The 24,676-nt window shown below is 39.4% G+C and overlaps 1 protein-coding gene across 4 annotated transcripts in view; it reads left to right on the top strand.

Annotated features, from left to right (window-relative positions):
* The window catches only part of Vcan (versican), a 96,211-nt gene that overhangs the window by 28,514 nt on the left and 43,021 nt on the right, over window positions 1-24,676 (top strand). For 2 of the 4 annotated variants that reach the window (XM_048455872.3, XM_048455869.3), the window contains exons 6-7: window positions 6,533-6,826; window positions 12,929-15,841. In XM_048455872.3, the coding sequence (XP_048311829.3) occupies window positions 6,533-6,826; window positions 12,929-15,841 (3,207 nt within the window). The remainder of the gene's footprint in view (window positions 1-6,532; window positions 6,827-12,928; window positions 15,842-24,676) is intronic. The other 2 variants (XM_048455868.3, XM_048455870.3) reach the window with 1 other exon arrangement.

Raw genomic sequence — 24,676 nt, 5'->3', positions numbered from 1 at the left:
ATTGCCAAATCGCAGTCATAAAAACTTTCCACTGTGTTTTTTTCAAAGAATTCCATGACTTTTTGTTTGTTGCTGTTTTTGGTTTTTGAGACAGGGTTTCTCTGTGAAATAGCTCTGGCTGTTCTGAAACTCGCTTTGTAGATCAGGCTGTTCTCAAACTCACAGAGATCCGCCTGCCTCTGTCTCCCAAGGGTTGACATTCAAAGATCAGCTGAATTTCATGACTTTTTCATTTTCTTGCTTTTATTTTAATTCAGTTTGAGTTTCTCTTTTTATATATCGTTTCCATTTATTGAGTTTTCCACCCTCTTGAAAACAAATCAAGCAGACAAACATTTATTTTTGGGCTCTCAGTTCTACCACATTGACTTACTTGCCCATACTTATCCCATTTCTTGTCTTTTATGTTGTGATTTTTGCTATAAAATCTCTTATAGCACAGGCTGGCCACAGCATTTCTGTGTAGGAAAGGCTGCCCTTGAACTGATCTTCCTCTCTCTGCCTCCAAGTTGAGGGTATAGATGTAAATCTTAATGCCTGCCTTATAGTACGCCCTTGTTGCTATAGTTTTGTAGTTAAGTTTGAAATTGGAACATGTGAGACCTTTTCTGTTCTTCTTTTCCAATATAGTTGCTATTCGGAGTCTCTTGGGTTCCTAAATTAATTTTAGAATCAGCTTGCCACTTTCTACAAGGAAGTCAGCTAGGATTCAATAGACCTTAAGTCTTCAGAGCAAGCGGGAGGATTTTGCCATCATACCAATTGGAAGTCTTCTGGTCCACGAACATGGGATGCTTTTGGGGCGGGTGGGGGGGAGCTAAATATTTGATTTCATGCAAGAAGTCAAATATTGTTTTCAGAGTATAAAATTTGCAAAAGTTTGTACAATTTATTCTTAGCATTATATTTTTGATATGAATGTAAATAGATTTTTTCTGAATTTCTCTTTCTGATTATCTGCTTCAAGTGTGTAGCAATCAATTGATCTCCATGTAGTCCTCAGTCAACATAACTGCACCCCATCTACTAGTGCTAATTTATGTTTTTGTCTCAGCATCAGCTTAGAACAAGTGGCAGCTTTGGACAGCTCACATGGCCCTTTCCAATGCCTTTCCCCTCAAATGAGAACCACTGGCTCCCTGATGCCGCGCTGGGTTCTGACCTTCAGGGAAGTCCTTCTGCCAGCCCAGAGCCTTCCTGTCACTGTGTGCAGAAGGCTGGCTGTTCTGCAGGTCATAAGACCCAATTTTAGTGGAACTGACAGACATTTGCAGTGCACAGAAACAGTGACTCTTTCAGAAATCACTTAACATGGTTGATAAACTGCTACCACAAGCAGGCATGTTTAATTGATTTGTGACTCATAGAAAAATGAAAATTCATTTATTCATTTTTATCTTAATATTGTATATAGAAGTATATATGCATTTGAATCAAAATATGGCAGAGAAAGAGCGAAGAAGTCCTTTGAAAAAGTCTAAGTCAACACTTCGAAGTCAGTGATTATGTTGACTTGCTGTTAACACCATTTTCTCTGGCGTATTTGGCAAGTGGTTTTGATTCATGGGTACTTAAATGTTCTTCTTCTCTGGTTGCCTCCAGTTTACTCATTTCAGCCAGCAATAAGCTGATCACATGTAGGGTTTACCCAAATAACAAGGTTATGTGTACATCTACATACCTACATACATACACACATATAAATTTTAAAGTGAAATTTAAAACAAAAGCAGGGATTTTGCTAGTTTACAGAACTGATAGTCACAAAGCATAATTCGGTATAACAGGACCAATTAGCATGTGTAAAAAAAGAAGCTTAAAATTTTTGATGCCACCCAGAAAATTCCCTGGTTCAGAAAACCGTAGTGATTGCTTCAGCTTTGACCACTGAGAGCAGCCATCAGCTTCCTTTAGTATCCCAGGATTGTTCTGGACTTAGCTTTGGAACAGGTCTGCTGTGTCTCCTGGGAAGAAGCGTTAATGTCTGAACACCAGGGATCACTTTCCAAGCTTTCATTTGTTTCGTCATTGCTTTCGGGTTCAGTATGTGTCACCTTGTAGTCTGCCAAGAAGCGCCTTTTCCATCCGGCACTCAGAGCATGGAAAAAAGCACAGGCATACTCTATTCCAAGGAGTCTTGCGGTGGCTACTGGTCAAACTAAAGTAATTTTCCTTAATATTTCTTTGATTAAGAAAGTTCTAGTTTGTGCAATGGCAACAGATATTAAAATCTAAAATTAAAAAAAAATTTCTTCTAGTTCTTTCTAGACCAGTGGTTCTCATTCCTAATTCTGTGACCTTTTAATACAGTTCCTTTTGTGGTGACCCCCAGCCATAAAAATATTTTCACTGCTACTTCATAACTGTAATTTTGCTACTGTCATGAATCATGACGTAATAATCTGACATACAGTATATCTCACAGAGACCCCCGTGAAAGGGCTGTGACCCACAAATTGAGAACCAGCGTTCTAGATCCTCCCTGGAGAGCTAATCAAGAGAAGAGTAGGTTAAAACTTGAAGCAATTAGCTTGAAAATACGTGATGATGTGGCCTAGGATACTGTTTACACATTTTCTATCTGAATTGGTAAATTATCTTGTGCGTAAAATCATCGATTTCATGATATTTTATATTTACACTAATATGAATATGTATGTATAAGCTTTAAAAAATTCACACAGCTGTTTTGAGAAAGCCACTCCCAGAACGTTCCAGTGGAGTTCTTGTCAAAGCATAAAAAAAAAAAAAAAACATTGTTGTAAGAGGCAACTGTCTGCTGCATCCAAGGTTACCTTGATTGCTCAGGTACACGTGCATATGAGAGGCAATAGAGTAGAGCTGTTCTGTTCTAGTAAAGTTTAGGTTTCCTCACCAAAGGCTCTGTACCTGCCTCCTAATTGCCAAAGATGGTGCTGGGTTACAAACATAATGCGTTTTCCTTATTTGCTGAAAGACATGCCTCTGTTGTATTAAAGAGATGACTTCCTCCATTTGGTTTAAATTGCTGACTTAGATCCATGACAAAGAACGGTATTTTGGCCCTCTTCTTCACTCACTGTCCTTGATAGAACCATGGGAGGCAACTTGGGTTGCTGTCCCCTGCTTTGGTTCTGTCTGGTAACCTGTTCACTTTTTCAGTTTCTGTGAACAGGCTTCCTAGCATCTACCAGATTTTAAGATATGTTTACTATGAATCACTTGTGAGTTCTCTATTTCATTGAACTACATGTCCTTAGAGCAAAAATTTCCAGAATATTTCAGGAGATGAACCCATTGACAGATGTCCTACTTGAATATTCAGAGGCAGAGCAGGTGTGGCTTTCCTGGTGTAGGCAGTGTGGTGACTCTGGACTGAGCATTAACTGTGATTGCAGAATACTAAAGCACAATAATACAGTTGTTGGATGCAGGTTTTGTTATATCATTAGGGCTTTGAGATGAGCAGAGGTAATGTTTTTACTAAAAATACTATGGTGTAGGAAGGCTTAGGTCCTTAATTTTGGAGAAGAGTTAAACTTCAGATGTTGTTTTTCCTTTTTCTTATTACTCCCAAATAACAATTATGCCACAGAGGGTGAGTGACTACATTTTACCTTTATGAATAAGTTTTTTCTATTCTTTCCTTAAAAGAACCTCAAACAATCTTATTAAATATTCCATTTTTATCCAAGTGGCATGATATGCCCAGTGACTATTTTCAGTTTTTTTTTTAAGTATTCACAATATTGGGTGTTGGAAAGATGGCTTAGTGTTTAACAGTACTTGGTGTTCTTGCAGAGGACCAGATTTGGTTCCCAGAGCTCACATTGCTTCGCTTACAGCTTGTATGTCTAGCTTCAGTGACTGACATCTTCGGGCTTCTGAGAGAACTGGCATGCACACCACACAGAGAGACATATACATACATATAAATGAAATCAAAATACATATAAAATGTAGAGTAAATGAAACTAAATCTTGCAAGGTTGGAAATGTCCTACAGAGGAAATTAATCAGTTTTGAGATCACAGAAGTTCAGCTAGTAAAATCATTCTCTAATATCACAGAGATGACGGAAAGTCATATCCTGCAAATGAGTTAAATCATTGAGGTAAGGTTAGATTTGATGTTAATTCTGGCATGGAAAGTTTAGTACGTAGTTCTTCATTGGTGAGTAAAAGTAGCATTTCCCCTTATAACCATTTTGGCAACAACTAAATCTTTATTTATTTTAATACCCAGCCATGTTTGACCTTTAAAAATGGTATCTAGTCATTCTGGGGTTATTGCTCTGTATTAGTCATCTCTGGTTTTGTCTCTAGAAGTAGAACTTTCCTTAATGATTGAGATTCTTTGCTTCAGCTGGCTGGCAGCTCACTCTTGATTGTCTCAGGGAAGAGTAGTGTTTTCAGAACAGAGTGTCTAACAATGCAGGCAACTGAGATGCCCAGAGTGCTGTCAGCTGTGCCAACAAACCCATGTGTTCTACCTTTGAGGGACAGATGTGGGCATGTCCTCCCTACATGTGCATCTGTTTCAGCCCAAGCCAGATGAGACACTGAGGAAGATGAGGCTGCTCAGGAGGACATCCCCCCTCCAGTCTTTCCCAAGTTGCTTTGTGCCAAGATGAAATTCAATGAGTGTTCCAGATGGCACCAGAATTAATTTTATTTAATATGTTTCTTGAGGTGCATGGAAAAAGACACTATTTCTAATAAAAACTAGAAATGCCATTTATTTAACACATATTACTGAGTGTACCCTGTGTAACTGGTAGAATGTCTATGATGCGTTTAAACCTTATGTGAGTAGGGGTGGACACTGCAGGAGTAGGGGGTGGACACTGCAGGAGTAGGGGGTGGGCACTGCAGGAGTAGGGGGTGGACACTGCAGGAGTAGGGGGTGGGCACTGCAGGAGTAGGGGGTGGACACTGCAGGAGTAGGGGGTGGGCACTGCAGGAGTAGGGGGTGGGCACTGCAGGAGTAGGGGGTGGACACTGCAGGAGTAGGGGGTGGACACTGCAGGAGTAGGGAGGCAGAAGATGCTCTTCATGTGCCTTTTTGGATTTAAGATTACTGTTGTTACTGTTTGTCAGTCTAGGGACTATAATAAATAAACTTATTCTTAACCCATAAAAATAATTTTCTTCCTCTTTAACCAGCAGCTCTTCGTGTGAATTTTGTTTTCTTTTTCTAGTACAAATTTTGGATTTATAAGAAGAAAGGCTGATATGTATATTTTGGCCATTTTTTCCTATGACTAATTTTCTTTTTCTCATAAAACTATCACGTACTTAGACTAATGGCACCATTCGTTTTAAGCAGTTGGCTTGTTCCATCTGGCTTGAGTCTATTGGAGAATGTAGATCAACATCCTATGAACTCTGTGTTCTTATTGTCTTATATATTACAGAGTTAGAGATTGCCTCTGAGTTATAGAAACAGGATCCAGCTTCTGCAATACTGGCATGTCAAAATTTTAGCTTCCTCTGCATCTCAATGGTACTCCTTCCTGTTAAAGTTAATTTATTTAGGTGTTCTTCAATGTTTTGTCTGAGTTTGAGCCATTTGTGCTCATATCTTAAAAACATGATTTAAATTCAATTTAAATCAAATTTACAATAATCAAATTATTTTGGCAAATTGTTGACACTGGTTGCCCAAATAAAAATACATGTTTAACTGCTCAAATTTTCAGAATTATATTGCAATATGCTCATGAAAATGAGCAGTTGCCTCTGCTAATTGGATCTAGTGACGAGCACAGCAGGTGTTCAGGATTTGCTTGTTAATCGATCAGCAGGTATTATAGCATATTGATCTTGCCAGAAACCCTGCTGACATTTCTGGTGATTTTGTGAAAATTAGATCACGTGTCTTCTCTGAATAGCGTAAGAAAGAAGAAAGTGAGCAGGGAAGAGTCCCTCCATAGAGGACACGGTCCCTGTAGCTGCTCAGTGGGACACACTTGGCCCCGTGTTGTTGTGTGACTGTGGCCTACAAAACTGTCACAGCAACACCGAGTCAGGGATACAAGGCGATGAAGGTTCTTTTAATTCTTACTGCTTCTATCCTTGTCCAAATCAGATTTCCAGGGACTTTTCTTATCTAGGAGTCTGATCTAGATTAATCTGTTTGGGCAGCAGTAATATGAGGAAAGAGGGAGTCAGAGAACTACTGACTAATTTTAGGGTTCTTTGAACAGGATGTTGAAGAATCACTTGGTAAAATCTCATTTTTAATGATTTATCAAATGTTATTAGCAAGTGAATGCTCCATCAACCTTTTGGAAGGAAATTCATGTAGATACACACACACACACATACTCATCCACACACATACACAAACACTTAGAATTAAATTTGTGTGATGTATTATTTTCATTATATGGTAATAATAGTTTTATTGAAGTAATTATGTTGCTACTTGCTTTATTGTATGAGAAGCTGCCTCCTTACTGCACAAAGTCTCACACATCCCCTCCACATTTATCAAAACCGGAGCAGAATGAGTAGTGAACCTAAAGTTTTTCTCCCTCTTCTTCCTCCAGGCGACGTGTTCCACATCACTGCTCCCAATAAGTTCACCTTTGAAGAGGCTGAAGAAGAGTGTGAGAACCAAGATGCCAGGCTGGCAACTGTTGGGGAGCTGCACGCAGCTTGGAGAAACGGCTTTGACCAATGCGATTACGGGTGGCTCTCAGATGCCAGTGTACGGCACCCTGTGACTGTGGCCAGGGCCCAGTGTGGAGGCGGTCTACTTGGGGTGAGAACCCTGTATCGTTTTGAGAACCAGACATGCTTCCCTTCCCCTGATAGCAGATTTGATGCCTACTGCTTTAAACGTAAGTGTTTGATATCTTTCTTAAAAATAGAGATTTAAAAAGTTGCAGCAAAGATATTTATTAAGGTTCAAGTAGATGTTGGGATGGATTCTGAATCCTGTACGGTGTGCGTGAGATAAAAATAGTTTAGTGACTTAGACACAACAGACCTGATACCAGAATAATGGTTAAAACAAGGTAGGGAGTTTGGGAAGTGGTTTGTTCTGGAGGAGATGGGAATGCCAGAGTAGAGTCTTCTCTGCACTCTGCTTTACCAAACATCACAGAACATATCCTGGATTCTCATTTCCTATTAGCTGAGGCCTTTAAATGCAATTTCACTGTTGGTATAACAATGTTAAGCCAACAGACTCTGAGTTAAGCATTTGAATTCTGTTTATGTTGCTTTTGATATCATTCACATCAGAAAGAGCAGACAATTTAAATTTAAGTAACTGCAGGTGAGTATTATTGCTGAAATTGATAATAATTAGGTTCAATTCCTACCTAAAAATAAACAATACTATCAAATAATCAATATAATTCTATATATTTTGCTTTGAGTAACGGAATATGTATCTTTTAGTAGTTATTTTTACTTTTATTAATTAAAGTACAATATAGACTTTTTACAACATGTAGCTTAAGTAGCTATGTTCAATTAAATTTACCTTATAAAATTAATTTTAAACAGCATTCATGTTATACATATTTTTATTTTTAGATATCCTTAAATTATTTTTAAACATTAGCCACATTTAATAGTACGATAAGTACAGAGTGCTTAACTAAACAACAATAGTTAAAACTTTCTTGGTAATATTTACCCTAGGGTTTGTATTATTTCAGCTAAATAACAAATACTTAGATATTTTAGTAGCCTGGTTTGAGTTCGACATTGACTAATATAATAATTAAATATCTATAAGACAGGAAGTGTTTTGAACTAGCTTTCTAATTCTTCGTGTTGAAGCAATAGGTAACTAAAACAGTTAGAAAATTTGCTAGTTGGTTATTAATTGGTTTCTAGAGTGAAATATGCAGGCATTTTTTAGGGAGAGGAAGACAGAGCCCTGAGCCTAAGCAGTGTGCCAGAAAAGACCTTGGATCCCTGAACTGATAGAGGCGTGGGAAGGTTTCATTCACAGACTTCTGTCTCCCCACGAGGCTGCCTCTGCCTAAATCTCAGCTTCAGACTTGCTTCTCTGTTATAGCCACATGTTGTGTATTAGCTTAACTCAAGCCGGCTGCTCCATGAAAGGCCTCGCAAATGCTAGCCTTTCTTCTTAGATATTGAAACAACAAAGTTCCATAATCTTTAAAAAAAAGAAACAGCAATAATAATGAAAAGTCTTATCCTCAATATAGTCATACATGCACGTGTGCATATACAGCATGCATATTTATTTATGCCAAATCCTGTCATTAATGATATTTATATAAATCAGGTTATAAAATGACTTTCCCCTAAGTTACTGATGTGATGAAGGAACAGGCTTGGGCTGATGGTGAGAAGGGGACAGGACTGGAAAAGTTCTAAGGGGGGAATAGAAGGGTTGCCTTGTCTATTGCACTTCACTAGTTTTTCCTGCACTGCATAAAATTAACAACAGGAAATAAAATCACCTTTCTTCCTTAAATGAAAACCCAAGTTCATCTGTAGCCATAGAGAGTATTATTAAAGAATTTATCCTGGGAGATTTTAAATTGTTATCTAAATAAATTTACATGGATACATAAAAAGAAAAGCCCTCAGATTTAAATAGGTTGTCCACATTAAATTTAACTTACATTAAATACAAAAGTGGTTGGTATTTATTTTTTTCTATTCCTTTACATGCATAGAATTTGGAATAGATTCAGTAATATTTCCCCTCTGAAAACTGAAGTATGGATTTTTGTTCATGTCTTCTGTCCTTAAGACTGTCTTCCCTAGTTCACTGAGCACAGAAGACATTAGAATGTGACAGTGGCAACAGCTTCGTCCAGCTTCTAGTGCAGTTTGCGACACTTCTTCTTCATAGGTGTATACTTACAGATTGAAATTATTGCCAGATGATTTGTCTGATGCCCAGTTTTCCTGTGTAGTCCAGTGGTCACTGAGCATGCCCTCCTCTGCAGCCCCTGAAGTGATGGCGTGTTGTGCAGCTGTCTTGTTAAGCTGAAGAAGAGATGCTTGCCTGCTGTAGAGCATCTGGTTTTGTCAAACATAGAAAGTGGGTTTGTAGGCCACGGAGTAAGCAGATAGTCCAAATCTTATTTTGTTCTATTTCCCTCTTCCTTATAAAGGCAGTTAATAGTACATATACAATAGCTGATAATGTGCAGATAGGAATTAGTTGGTCAAATAGATTTGAAAGGCAGGCAACTAAATCCCTTTTAAAAATAACCTTTCTGACCATTCCTGTGATTAAAAACTGTCTACTTCCTAATTTTCTTTGGCTTCAGGATTAAAAACATTTTGTGAAAGAATTTAGTTCAGAGTTTTGAAATTTCATGTGAAATATCTTCAAATTTAAATGAACCAAAATAATTGAAGACTTTTGAAAATTTCCTAATACATGTCATTAAGGATCTCCATGAGTGGGAAAATGCCACATTTCCTTAAAAAGTAATTCTAATATTCTTTAGCCCTCACTCTTAGTTTGTTTTTAATCAAAGTTTGATCATCAGAATTTGGACTAATTTTTTTTTAATTTGCTGATCAAATTCAAAAATGCAGTATTTCTATTGAATATAGCCCTTGATTGTCTCTCTACATCTCCTCCAACTTGAACAATTCCATTGATGACAGTTATAATGTCTAAACTTGTAGTTACCTTTGACCTGGTTTTGTTCTTCTTGTTTCTCCTTTTCTCATTAGATTTGGAATTAGAGTCTAGAGCAGGTTCAATTGGTTTCCAACACTTCATACGCTTTCATATATGTTTGTTCATGTTTATAACTAGGATATTCTAATCTATGATTACGTCATTGACTTTTTTTTGTACCCTAAGCAACTATGTGCCATTAGGTACCAAATGGAATAGTTCTTATTTTGTATTTCACAATGTTTCCTGCTTATTGAGTGACTTAATTTACCATCCAACCACTTCTAGAACTTTAAACTGGCAGATAAATCGAATCCTATTGCATCAATATGACACCTTCCTCACATGTGACCCTCAAGTCTCACTGTGGGACACCCACTGACTGCTCTTGTCCCTTGTCCCCGTGTTTACACTCACACATGGCTCCCATATAAAAGACTCGAGTCAGCATTAGCCATTTCTCCAAACCGTAGATAGTGTAGGAGCTAAACTGGCCACTATACTGGGGATGTGGGTTTCCATTGTGTTAGGAAAGTCTGCCTCATATGTCATGGCGGAAGAAGCACTGAGAAGATAGTCCATAGGATGTAGAACACCATAGCGTGCTGACGTGAACCATCTGTGTGGCAGACAGCTGCAAAGATTGCAAGGGAGTATTTGTGGGAAAGAAAGCATGCTGATTTTTGTTGGCTTCCTCAATAATGGCATTGAAAAAAAATAGAAGTTTTCAAAACCCAAGTGTCTAATGTGAATGAAACTAAGGGAGGGGATACTTGTCCAACAATCTAGAATTGTATTCTCCTCTTTGGAATAATCATCAGTAAAGTAATGCAATGGTTTTTTATTCTTAGGCTATTTCTTTGTAGATGGTGTTTTAAAAGATTGTTTCCTTTTGGGGGATGGCTGAAGCAAGTGGTACACATTATCAGATACACGGAGTTTTGATGGCAGTCAGCTGTTAGGTTGAAAAAAGGCAGTTAGCTGTTAGGTGAAAAGTCACCCAACCCCAAAAGGAAGTCTGAGGTTTTCCATTTCAAGTCATAGAATTAATTAACTTAATTGTAAGCAGACTTTCTTAAACAGGACTCTAAAATTATTAAACCTCCCCCCTTCCCCCTGAAAACAAAGTTACAAAAATCCTGGCTTTTGTAAGACAGGGACAGCGAGACTCAGTGCTCTCTCACCTTACTAGGCATTGCAGCAAGGCTAGAGGAGAGAGACAGAAAATTAGTCATAATTGACAATGACATGTGTTTATTTGATTTAAAAAATCTGAGTCCATTTTTAAAATGCTATAAAAATATTTCCTTAGGATTAAATGGAGAGTGCTAGATTGAACAGGAGGACCGGCTCTGCAGACGTTCACTTGGATCCAGTGCGATGCCACCTTCTCCTAAGTTAATTTCATTGGCCATGAAAAATGCTCTGAGGGGAAAAGTAAAATTATAATTCTGCTGTTATTAATAATAATATGATTATATTTTCTCTAATATGAAAGTGCCTAAGAGTTTGTATTATGTTTCCATGAGAACATTCTCCATACATATTTTTTACTATTTCCCCAAAGAATGCAGTTATAAGACAAACATGAAGTCTGGCAGTTAAGTGAGGTAATGGTGATGGAATCTCAGAGGATAGAGAATTGAATTAAAAGAAAACTAGTCAGACACATTTTAGGTCTTTAAGTTGTTCTTGTCAATCAAAATTGACTAATGTTTGTGCCAGGAAATAAATGCAGAAGCAGCTTACTGCAATTTAAAAAAAAAAAAACAAGAGGAGGAAAAGTTCATATAACACTCTTTTCAAGGTCCCAGTATTCTTTTGGGTTAATTTCTTTTTAAGTATAAAAGGATAAACACTGATGGATTTTTAAAGAACATATATTATAGTGTAAGTGAACAGCACATTTTCACTAAAATACTGATGTTTTTGGACTTTTAAAATGGTTTGGAGAATGTCAAGCACTAATAACAAATTCCAGCCCTTCCCCCAAATTAGAACTTATAGCCTTGTTCAGATTGAGGATAAAATTGTATTAGCTTATCATGGAATTCTGACAGGACAGGTGAAGGTAAAAGGCAGCCAATTTTGATTCTCAGTGGTTCTTTTTGGGGAAGATCCAGTCCTTAGAGTTTCCTGAGGCAAGAGTTTCTAACAGAGAGGACCAGCCTTGGGTACATAGCCACTTCACATCATACAATGTATCAAGATGGCAGACGTGGGTTCCTCACAACAGTTCCTTGTGTATTCACTGGCAACTCATTTTTGATTTGAGAAAGTACTGATTCTTTTGGAAAACACAGTCTTTGAACACTAAGCTGCTCCATTTCCTGTGTTGAGAAGTACTTTTATTTATAACATTGTCACTTTTATACACAGCTAAAATTTCCTTAGCTCAGTCATTCTCTGTAAGCCTGGAGCCATTATAAAGTAGCCTTTTATAATGACAAGTGTACTTTACGTAGCATGTGCTCACTCTGTGATAATCCAGGACCTCCCCAGGAATTTGGAGTGCCAGGCTGAAGACTATCTCGTAGTTGCTTTATTTCCCATGCATTTGTGTTTCATGCTAATGTAAGACTGAAACCCAAGGCCCGGGATAAGTACAAACACAGTGTGCAGATCGCTCAGCAAACAGTAGGACTACAGCAAATGCCAAACCAGCCTCTGCCAGAGATGTTGTATGGTCTGCTGGCAGCATGCCTCCAGAGTTGAAAGGAAGATGAAGTCAAATGTCCAACACCTGGAACCAAATGAAGAGCGGGTATTAAAAGTTTAATATCCTGTTTTTATGAAAGTCTACACATTATGGACAATGTCATGGTTTATGTGTCACGTGGTTCCATTTGATGTGGCTTTCTGTTGTTTTGCAGTCTGAAACACTCCCTGTCCTCTGAGACACTTGGCAGCTTGAAAAGAAGGCAATATTTGGAGAAAGCTAGCAGCAGGGAGCATCCGTCCCCAGATAACAAAGCCAAGTTCTCCTTCTAAGTCTCGTGGCACGACTGTAGCTCATTACAGATAACCATTTATGAAAATTCTGTGTTAGTAGTTATTTGGCATCTACTTATCTTAAAACACATTTTTTTTTGTGAGAACGATTATTTGTTCAATCAAGTATAATAACACTGACAATACAGCTTACCAGTTTATGATTATTAATTAAGTGACCACTTATCTTCTTTTGCATTAATTTCAAGCTTAGATTTTTAGACTCCTTTGTATCAGAGATCACTTGGTCCACTTAAAACGCTGGTCATGCAATCCCATGTTAGTGACTTGTCTAATCAATTCTTTGAAATTATTTTTTTAGCTAAACAGAATATATCAGAGGCAACCACCATTGAAACGAATATCCTCGCAGAAACTGCATCACCCAGTTTATCCAAAGAGCCACACATGGTACCTGACAGAGCTACACCAATCTTTCCGTTAGTCACCGAATTCCCTATCATTACCACATACTTCCCTCCTGCAGGAAACATAGTCAATTTTGACCAGAAGTCTGCAGTCCAGTCTCAGGCTATCACAGCCAGATTAGCCACCGAGTCGCCCACACCTGCTGGGAGTACCAAGAACCACTTACCTTCTGGGTCAGAACCACGTGGGACGCCAGATATCGCCGAAACTAAAAAGGAACGACTCCAAAGTACAACTGTCATCTCCCAGCATGCTACTGGCTCACAGGACGGAATTACAGAAAAGATGCAAACACAGGAGTCAGTAACACAGATTGAACAAATAGAAGTGGCCCCATTAGTCACATCCACCGAAATCACAAAGCACATTTCTTCCAAGGAATTGCCAGCATCCGAAGCAACATTTGAATCCACAGAAGTGACCCCGGAACAGAAAACTGAAATGTCAATGGTAAGCACCAGTCCCAAAGTGGTGACCACAAGTCACTATGGATTTACCTTGAGAGAAGGTGAGAGCGAAGACAGAACACTGCCAGTTAGGTCTGGTCAGAGCACCCAGGACTTCAGCCAAATACGCGAAGTCGTCACGGTATCAAAGACATCAGAAGACACTACCTACTCCCAGCCAGGGGACTTAGAGTCCATTTCATTGTCAACACTTGTTTCACCTTTAACCAGGCTTGACATAGATGGATCACTCATAGATAAAGAGAAAGAACCGAAAACTAATGGTCAAGTGACTGAAGATTCTTTTGGTCAATCACAGCCTACAACCCCCTCTCCATCACAGCATCTTACAGAAGGAGAGTTGTCTCCCTATTCTGGTGACATGGTATCAGTAGAGGGAATATCCACACTTGTTTATCCTTCATTGCAAACAGAAGTGACAGAAGGAAGAGAAAGAACAGAAACACCAAGACCAGAGCTAAAACAGGATGCGTACACAGTTGATGAGATACAAGAAAAGATCACAAATGATCCATTTATAGGGATAACAGAAGAAGGCTCGTCTGGGATGAAGCTCTCCACGTCTCCCTCAGAACAAATTCATTTTACAGAGCCTTCAGTTGAAGAATCTGTTTCCCCAGCGTTGACAACTAGAAAGTTAAGCATGAAGCCAACAGAAGCAAGAGATGGAGAAGAAATGGCAACTCTGACTAGATTAGACACAGATGCGACAAAGCCCTACCGAGACGTTACAGCAGCCCATTTGACCCACAGTACTTTAAATGTGGAAGTGGTCACAGTATCAAAGTGGTCATGGGAAGAGGATAATTTGACTTCAAAGCCTTTATCCTCAACAGAGCTTGCCCGCTCTACAACATTGCCCCCTGTCTTACTTAGCACTGTAGGGACAAAGGGAAAGGATAAAGAAACCCCAAGTTTCCCAGATGTAGGAGACCAATATACTCTTTTCCCAGATAGTACTAGAAAACCATCAGAAAAGGTTACCGAGGAAGATTTTCCATCGGGAGAATTCACAGTTCCTTTTCAGCCAGCTCCATCAGTCGGTAGTGTAGATGAGTCAACTTTGAGAGTGTCTACAACTGAAGACAGGGTGCTTCCCATCACAAGCACAGAAGGCCAAGTCATCACTGCAACTATGGAAGGAAGTGCTTGGGGTGAAGATGCAGATGCCTCCAAACCCCTGTTTACTCTCCCCCCATTTGCACACACCTCCTATGTGGAAGGATTGGCCTTTGTTAATTATAGCAGCACCCAGGAACCCAGTACTTATGTAGACAAGTCCCACACCAGTCCTCCTTCTATAATTCCCAAGACAGAATGGAGTGTGCTGGAGTCTTCTGTTCCATTAGAATATGAGGTTCTAGGCAAATCCGATCAAGATATTGTTGAACCGACTCCCCTAGAAGCCACCACGCCTCCTGAGGCTTTGAGAACAACAGAAACCACACAGGGAGAAAGCCTGGAAGAACTGCAGACTGTAGGGAGCTTGTTTCCTGTTCTCAGTTCCACTGCATTAATGACCAAGGAGACAGTGGCATTTAAAGAAGAGGGGGAGGGATCAGCATATACTGTCTCTGAAGACAGATGGACGACAGGTTTGGAGAGAGTCCCCGGCTTAGAAACTACTCCAGCGGGAACAACTGAGCATGGTACATCGTATTCACCTGGTGCGGTAACGCAGCCCAAAGTGGAAGTGGAGACAGTGGTACCACTAGTATCAACCATTAGGCCAAAAGAAGTGTCAAGTCCAGAGCCGGAATTAAAGTATGAAGCTGAAGGTAGTAGTCTGACGGAATTCACACCAACGCTGAGGCCTCTCCGTACTGAAGTCACACAGCTTATGCAGGAACCTACTGAGGAAGGCAGAAAGCCATCCCTCGATGATACAGATCTAGGCTCAGGATTATTTGAAAGACCCGGAGCCACCGAACTCCCAGAATTTCCAATAGTTGCAAGTGATACCAGCGCCTTCCCTCCAACAGACAGCCTTCACAGAACTCCACCCTTCAGGCCCTCGTCGTCGCTCACTGCAGAACCGCCTGTCATGGAGGAGCCCAGCGAGAAAACGACAGGTGACATTGTACTTCCTAGAGAGTCTGTAACGCAACACCCTCCCACAGCTCTCACTGATACCATAGCCAAGGAAATGGAAACTGACTTTGGCCGAGAGGATCACGTGACCTCAAAGCCTCCTGTAACACAGCCAACAAGACCACCCACGGTGGAAAAGAAAACAACCTCCAAACCTCAGGCGTTGTCCACTTCACCAGCCCCGACAGGGACAAAATCCCGCCCTGACATAAATGTTTATATTATTGAGGTCAGAGAAAACAAGACAGGTAAGTCTTTGCTTTCAAGGCAATCAGCATTTTATCTTGAAAGTTAAAATAAGCACCGTAACAAATGCTGCCATTAGGTGCAGTTATCAAACTGGAGTGTCAAAAATGTGTTAGCTTCATGCAGCTGTACAAGAATTGGAAGGCTATGTTAAAGCGTTGGGAAGAATGTTAGACACAGTTTTATTTTGCAAGTCGTAAGAAGCCCTGCTTTGTCATCTAATACAACCACTTCATCACTGTTGCATCACTTCAGAGCGTGCAGAAGCGAGTGTTTTAATTTCAGTGTCTTTCCATACCTTACTACTCAAGTGTAGCACTAGACTGTGCTAACATTCCATTGGTCTGCAGCCATTAACCCCTGGCACTCACGTGTAAACGGCTAAATGACTTTGCACATCCATCCCTAGGGCTGACCGAAAGATCGCTAAAGTTTTGTTTTGTTTTTCTCTCTTCCAGGATTTTGCAGGTTTGTCACATAAGTGGTGGAATGGGTAATTGGTCTATTTTGATTCAAATTTAACATTTTCAAGATGTTGACTGTTTTCAGTATATTTCTAAAATGTGACTTGAACTGTTTAGAACCAACACAATCTAGCTAAGTTCTAGGAGCTGTTTGGAATCGTTAACAAGCGTAACTTTTAGAAGGTGGATTTGTAAATGCTACCCTTTCTTCCTAAAACTCAGGTCATGATGTCTCTATTGTGATTTCACTGTCTCCTCGAAAAGCTGGTTGATACTTGCCGTTGTTATGGTCAAACATGTCTTTTTCTTACCTAGAAGCGAGAGTACACCATCATTTTAAATTGGAGAAACTGACTTGAGCCTACAAAGCACCGACAGTCGGATGGACTGTTCCATGTTTGTGTCCTTTAAATTCAGGGCTTAAGTCTACTGGTTTTCCTAAATTGCTTGGTTCAAATTTGAATATAAGAATTAAAGGAATAAATGTTCACTTTTCTGTGGCCTTGTTCAGAGAAGTCATATGGGAAAGATGCTTATTTATCAGTTTCTTTCTTGGTATTGGGATGCGCCTTGCTGGGTGTCATATGGAAGAGAGATGGCATTTTCATTAGCGTGATCAGGAGTACACCCGCTGAAACGAACAGGTAACTAGCATCCATTCAGTCGGTATCCTGTGCTGTAGACAGAAACTTCGTGGCTTCTATTATTTCCTCTTCTTCAGCATTTTCTTGGTGTGGAAATGTTTGTATGACTCGATTAGTAGACTACGCAGCCCTGCATTACTAAACTCCTCTCTTCCCAGCATAGCATTTTAGAGGCCTGAAACGAAGTACGCCTTTTTCGGTTGTGTTGTTGTTGTTGTTTTTGTTCTCAATACTGTATTTTGTGAATCATAAGTGAATTCCCGTCTTCTACCTGGCTGCTACATCTCTCAAAACTGGGGTTCAAAATGGGATGGGAAAGGGGCGTAGAGAGCTTGGTATTAACCTTTGCTTTCAGAATGTGTAAAGTTTGTACCAATTAAGTACATACCTTCTTAATTCATCTTTCTCTGTTCATAGGGACATACTAAGTTGTATCAAATAGTATGAAACCGTATGAAACTATATGAAATAGTATGAAAATATAAATATATGGCTCCTACCGGCTCTTCTGAATGGAAAATTGTACATTCAGTTTAGGGCAATCAAACTACAAAATGGAAAAAAGGCTGCAACTTTAACCCACCCCATCCCCACCTCCGAAGGATGGCAATTATCAGGCGAAAAACAAACACACTAACTTCACAAGTGGCAGTTCACGTGGAGAGTCTGTCAGTGTAAGAGCGACTTCTGAAGACTCGCATAGCTGAGCGTTTATATGCACCCCCTCGTCCCCATTCGGCAGAACCGGCACAGCTGCGCGTTTATATGCACCCCCTCGTCCCCATTCGGCAGAACCCGCATAGCTGCGCGTTTATATGAACCCTCTTCTCCCCATTCGGCAGGACCCACGTAGCTGCATCAGGCAGAGAAGTACAACATGTGCGCGTTGGGAGGGGCATGGAACACTGGAGTAGGCTCTCCTTCACCTGGCTTTCTGTGTTCTAGACTTTCATTCTTAAGAATAGCAGCATGGTTTGTTATTTTCAGAAGGCAGTGAGATTTATTTAGACCCAACTACTCAGTTAACAAATTTTGCTAGTTTTCCAACAATAATTTAATTTCCCCCAATATTTTGAACTTTGCTCATGAAAACCGGCACCCAGATGTGCAGTTAAATTCTAAGGCAGGTGTGTTAATGAGGGAAGTCTGGAAAGCCGGCATTTTTATGTTTCCCGACTGGAAAATCCTCAGTGCATAGGTGCCATTGTATAAACCTATTCCCTAGAGTAAAATTGACCTTCACATATACTATGTATCCAAGTAAGTAAAAATGCCACCCAAGCTACCCCAAACCAAGACATTTATCATTTTTTTCTGCACTCAGAGAGTGATATAAAGCTTGACTTTTATGAAATACCATGAAACGAAACACCCTAGTCAATGCCTGCTTACATCATACACTCAGATGGAAGCTAATGGCACTGGAGGTTCTGCTGCTGGAGGGCAAGTGTGGTTAACAGTTTAAAAACCTGAAGGAACTTCGCAGCTTATAAAGGTTTTATGAGCTGAAAAACGCTGTGGGGTGTGGTTAAAAGTGGTGCAGGGGTGCTGAAAACTTGTCTATTTCAGGAGTAATTTGCACACCTGCACTTGAGAAAATTATTAAAAGACTTTCTTTGTGAACGTGTGTGAAGGCTGTAGGATGGGAGAGTATGGGGAGAGTTTCTTCAGTTACCTCTGGGTTTTTGCTGTTGTTTTCTTTTGTGGTTTGTAATGACTACCCAGGAAAATTACCTGAAATGTTGCAAGTTAGTGTATCAGAACTGCAGATGTTAAACAAATAAAAACAAAGAAACAGAGCTCAAATGTAGCAGCGTCTTTACATCAAGGAATAATTTGGAAATGTGCAGATTTTAAGTGCTTACATCATGTTCTCAGATAACAGGCCTACAGATGCTATCACATGTCAGTCCTTCCAATCCTGCTAGGCATTCTTCTTAATTATTTTTACTGGTTTTCTGTCATCTTAAGTGCAAAACACTGAATATTAGGCAGAGATTATATAAATATGAGATATGGGTGAAATTGTTAGCGTAGCGATATGTACATCAATTAGATTTTGACCAGGACAGCATTTTGGCTTCTTCATTAGGATTCATTTGCTCAGCTTCCTTGTGCAGAACTACTGCACAAGGTAGTTCTTGGTAGCATCATATAGAAATGACTCCCATCGGCTCTATTTCTTCTACTACTATTAAATAGAAAAATATATATCAAAGTTGTAGGTTTGCTTTTGAGAGCTTTGCTCTTGTGGGGAAGATGAGCAATAAGAGGCAGGAGCTTGAGCCAGCAGTCTGGACAAACACTGGCTTATTTAAGGTGATTTTATAAGAGAACCATATAATTTTTACTTTATTTTTATTTTGCTTGGCAAAAATGTAATTATTTTTCTTTTAAAATTGTATTTATTTTTAATTGAGAATTTTTTCATACAACATTTTTATATAATTTTTTAGAACTCACATTTTATGTTTAAGGAATTTTATAGCCATGTGTAAAGTACTTTATATTTTCTTTATTAATTAGACGATCAGATTTCATTCTTCAAACAGTATCTTAAGGGGCTTCCATGTGTCATAACATAGTGGCTGTCTTGTTAATGTTTGAGTGTACAAGCTAGTATCTGGAGTGCCCTGTGCCTCAGACCCAGAAGAAAAGGGAATTGAAGATATAACTGAAAACAAAACAGAAGCACTCAATCCCGAATGAGTTGAATATTTAAAGGGAAAATAGACCTTTTTTTAAAAAAAAATTCTTTTATCTTATTATTTTATGTGTATGGTTGTTTTGCCTACACTTTTGTGTGTGCACCACTTGTACACCTGAAGCTGCCAATAGGGGTCAGAAGTAGGTGTCAGACCCATGGAACTGGAGTTACAGACGTGTATGAAGTGCTATCTGGATGCTGGGAATAGAATCTAGGTCATCTAGAAGGGCATTTCGTGCTCTTAACTCCTGGATCATCCTCCAAGATGCTACTGCCTTACACAGTGTGATGGACACAGGGAAACTTCCCAATACATGATTCACCCACACTGCCTCTGCACTTGGCTGTAGATCAGAAACCTCCAGATAAAGCAGTCACAGTTCCAACCCCCCCCCCCCAGACAACTGATCTGAATTGCTGATGGGAGGTGTAAGCATTGTAGTTTATTTCCTTTCTTAAATCGGCTTGAGATATTGTTCACCCTTGAATCTGTAGTCTTAAATGTTTCCCAAATAGTTTTGTTGAACAAAGTATTGAACATCCAACATCCAGTAGTGCAAAAAGTTCCTGACTCTTCAGTGCACTAGACACGGCAGTTCCTCTGGAGAGGCTGCCTCCAGTCTTTCTCAGGCTGAGCTGTACTTGAAAATTCTGAGGGAAAGGAGCTTGTCTGGTCTAAACTTTCTTTCCTGAAACTGGTCAGATTTCAGCAAGCGTATTGTTTGTCATAAGTCTTACTACATCTTGATATCTGTAAATGAGAAAGAAAGCAGAATGAAATATTGATGACTTACATGTACTTTCAAAATACTAGGAATAATTATCACTGAAGCCAAAAGCAGCCGGGATGAATGGGATGAACGGCCAGCCCATTTTTAGTCCCTTAGAACTGCGCATCTCATTCTGCTACATCCCTGTTAAGTTTTGTCTGCAAACACAGGAACTTCAGTGCTGCATTAATGTTATAATCATTCTTTTTCTTTGTATTGACCAATAATTTTTTTCCATTCATTTATATTTAAAGAAAAAAACCCTGGTATTCAGTATCTTCACAGATGCCTATATAGATTTGTAAAGACAGTGAGTGATTAAAAATATTGAGACTCTGGCTGTATATTTAAACTATTTAGATTTCCATAACTCTCAAATTCTATACTATCCAAGATTTTGTTGGGTATGATTCATTACCTTTGCCTCATCTTTGAGCTGTAGTTCTATCAAAGACTGACAAGGTTTCTTTAGTTGGATATATAAATCTTCAAAGGAATTTCAACACAATGACAACTTTTTGATCCTTGATGATAAAGCTCTAGAAAGATGTTCTTCTAACTGAACTCTCAAAAGGGGGACCAAATGGCATGTGTTTAAAGGAAATCATCGTCTCTTCTAGGATGACTCTATGCTGAGATACGGAACTGGGGAAAGTGAGGTGAGAGAATGAGGTTCCCGTGGTGGCTCACACCTATGATACCAACACTTGGGAGACTGCAGGACGATGACGTCCATACTAACAAACCATGTAGCTAAGACCTATACCACACACATAAAGCACAGCCTCTTTCTGCGTTTGAGTATCATCTTATCATCGTCTATCTAGTGAGAGTTCATGAATCGAAGGACAGTGTTAAAGAGAGGAAATAAAGACGCCGTCTAAAGCAGGAATGACAGAGGTGTCGAAATAGGACTCTGGCCTTGCTGGCCCCAGATGTGCAGGTACAGAGGATGCCAACGGAGAATGGAAGGAGTGGAATGATTTAGCCCCGTTATTCAGGCTGTTTAAACGTCCCAGTGAAGGGGTCAGGTTGAAGAGTTGGTTGAAGACAAAACTAGCATTTGACAGAGCAGTGGCAAATAAGAGTTGTTTTTATATACCAGAGCTTAGTAGATATAACTCTCGAATCTGAAGAGAAACTATATATGCTTACTTCTTAGAGTCCTTTGCTTTATTGTAGCCAAAGATTTACTTGTGTTTAAGTTCTTTATTCTGACCCTGGCATTAAAATATATGGTAATATTTTTCGTTATGACGATGTCTATATCTCTACCTATTCCTATGTGTATGTGTATTTGTCAGAGGTCTTGAGTACTAGAAAACTAAAGCAAAAAATCAATAATGTTCCACTTTATTTCTTTATATTGGTCTTTATTTATGTTGGTCTTTATTTGTTCTCTTAAAAAATTCTGAGTGTTCTGTGTGAATGTCTGTCCGTGTACCATGTGCATACCTGGTACTCAGGCAGGCCAGAGAAGGTGCTGGATCCCTTGGGACTCACGTCATAGTCAGCTTTTGAGCAGCTATGTATGTGTTAGGAATCTAACCCAGATCCTGTGGAAGAGTGACCCGTGTTCTAAACTCCTGGGTGATCTCTTCAACCCCTATTTGTTATATTTAAAATTTTTGAAAACATTTTTTGAGAACTTGGAATGTATTTTGATTATTCTCACACAAGCTCTTCCAAACCACATCCACCAAACAACTTACCTAATTCCTATCATCTTTTAATATTTTAACCTATCTGGTTGAGTTTGTGCTGCTCAGATTCTCTATGAGGGTGGGGCTATCTCCTGGACCATTCTCAGCCTACCATGGCATTACTCCGGGAAACATCTTGAAGCCTTAATTGCTTCTTTTTATGAAGCTCTTTTTTTGTGTGTGTGGTTTTTCGAGACAGGGTTTCTCTGTAGCGTTGGAACCTGTTCTGGAACTAGCTCTTGTAGACCAGGCTAACCTTGAACTCGCAGAGATTCGCCTGCCTCTGCTGGGATTAAAGGCGTGTACCACCACCGCCTGGCTATGAAGCTCTTTTTTACGGTTTAGAAATTTCTCAGATGTCTCTGATTATTTGAATATGCTGTCTGAGAAATCTCTTGCTCTCTTGAAATGGGACTAGATTCCCTTAGGTCCTTTAGAAGGAAAAAGAGCCTATATTTTGTGATGTCTCTTTAAGTATACTCAGACCGGATGACTGTATCTAAAATCAGTCTTCTCACTTGAAGAAACTGTGTTGTTTGAGGATTATTGGAAGCTGAGAAAAGATATGGGGCCTATTTACCCTCCCTGTCACAGGCTGCCTCTTCCAAGTGAGGCATCAGAATCAGCCTCATTTTTTACATATATGTACAACCCTTCCAGGGTGTGCTATTTGTGAACAGGAAAAGAGGTGCACTGTACCCAGCATACCATGGCTTTCAGGACGAGACAACACGCTTGAGTAGTGCCCTAAGCAGGTCGCAGGCTAGCTTAACCGTAAGGAGCCAGGGTCACAAAACACAGTGCTCTCTCCATCTTTGATCCTGTTGACCTCTCTGCTGTGTGGGAAGCCTGCAGCACTAGAAGCAGTACTGGCTACCCAAGCCCTGAGTAATGAAGGAACAAGAGCATCTTATAACATTTGGGAAGGTATTTGTATCTTGATCTCCACTGCTGTTTAGAATGTCGAGCTGGGACAATCAGCCTATAGTGTTCCAAAGTTGAAAACATATTGAAGATTTTAGATATCTTAAGCAATTTGATTTAAAAATCACAATTTTTTCCCTTAATGTGCTATTTAGTGTTATATTTCTATTAGTAACTGGGGGAAAGTGAATCAAAGGAAACATTTATTTCTGTCTGGCATTTGAATGTATAGATATATGATTGGAAATTTAACTTTGTGAGGAATTTCAAGATTCTTCGCTGTAAGATCTGCAAGCCCCTTTCAAGCCCCTACAGTTTTGGCTTTTTATTTTTGGAATAAGGAAACCTGATATTTTTCCTTTATTTTAGAACAAATTCCATTTTAAAGGAAATGCAATCTTATATATTTCTGCTGAGCAGATTGCAATAGCTTACATTTAATTAAAAACTCTTAAACTTAAATTATAAAATTCCCCGACGAGAATCTGATCCTTGCCCCGTGGCCTATGCATCATAGCAGCTATGTTTTGTGTCTGGTTACAGAACGACTGCAAGACTTGTGCTATGTCTGCCACGTTCTGCTGTGAAGTCCTTAAAAACACTTGTTGAATAGTTTCAGGTCAGTTAGCCATAAAGCCTTGTGCGAAATGTCATTAAAAAACCCATTAGCTACGGTACGCGTATAGTCAAGCCAAGCTGTTAAAATATGCTCATATAAACATAGAAAAGATTATACATTCAGCCTACAGAGTTCTGTGGTTTGACTCTTGAAATCTAAATAAAAGCTATATTATCCTTAGAGTAAAATTCTAAAATAAAGCCGTCTTCCATAAGGCTTCATTCTTCTAAGAACCGGGAGTGTCAGCCACTCTGTTAAGTTGTTCGTGTTGGTGTGAAACAGAGCAGATCACTGTTTTGCAAGGAGACAATAGCGCAGGTGTCCCCTCCCCTACCGTATGCCACAAAGAAACTTTTCTGGTTTGTCATAATTACAGCTGTTACCGTTCTCTAATAATATGTGTGGTGGTGGGGGTGGTGACGGTAAAGGGGAATGAAGGGGTAATTTTGGAGAATGAATAAACAAAGAAGACCAAATAGGATTTGATGAGTTGTAAGGAGTTATTGGTGGCCATTCAGGCCACGTGGCAGGGAAAAATTCATCCACTTACGCATACTGTAGATAGATTTTTATAAAGCTCTGCCCCTGTTCATGAAATGTTGAAAGCATGGGGACAAACCAGATATATACTGACAGAATAAATTGTGAAAAAATGCAGATTCAAAACCCTATTTAGGTGACATTGTCCCATCCTCAAACTGATGTTTAGGAACCTAAGGACGCTATTTGTAAGGTAAAACAACCTGAACAAGGGGCACTTGTCAACTTGTGAGGACGTTCCTTTCCGAAGGAAACAATACATTTTACTCTCATCCTGCACTTTTGTTTTAATTAAGTCTTATTTAGTGGGGAAATTTCTTGGAATCCATAGAACATGAAGAGTAGGATTTACATTGCTAAGGGTTTTAGGTGCCCTTGTCACATAAAAACCTACATGGCATGATATGCCAGCTTGCCTTTCTATGCTAATCACTCTACCATCAAAAAACACAGAGTAAACCTAATA

Source organism: Myodes glareolus, chromosome 15, assembly GCF_982192425.1.
Source record: "Myodes glareolus chromosome 15, mMyoGla1.1, whole genome shotgun sequence".
In the NCBI taxonomy this organism is placed as follows: domain Eukaryota; kingdom Metazoa; phylum Chordata; class Mammalia; order Rodentia; family Cricetidae; genus Myodes; species Myodes glareolus.
This window is presented reverse-complemented; position numbering and strand designations above follow the sequence as displayed.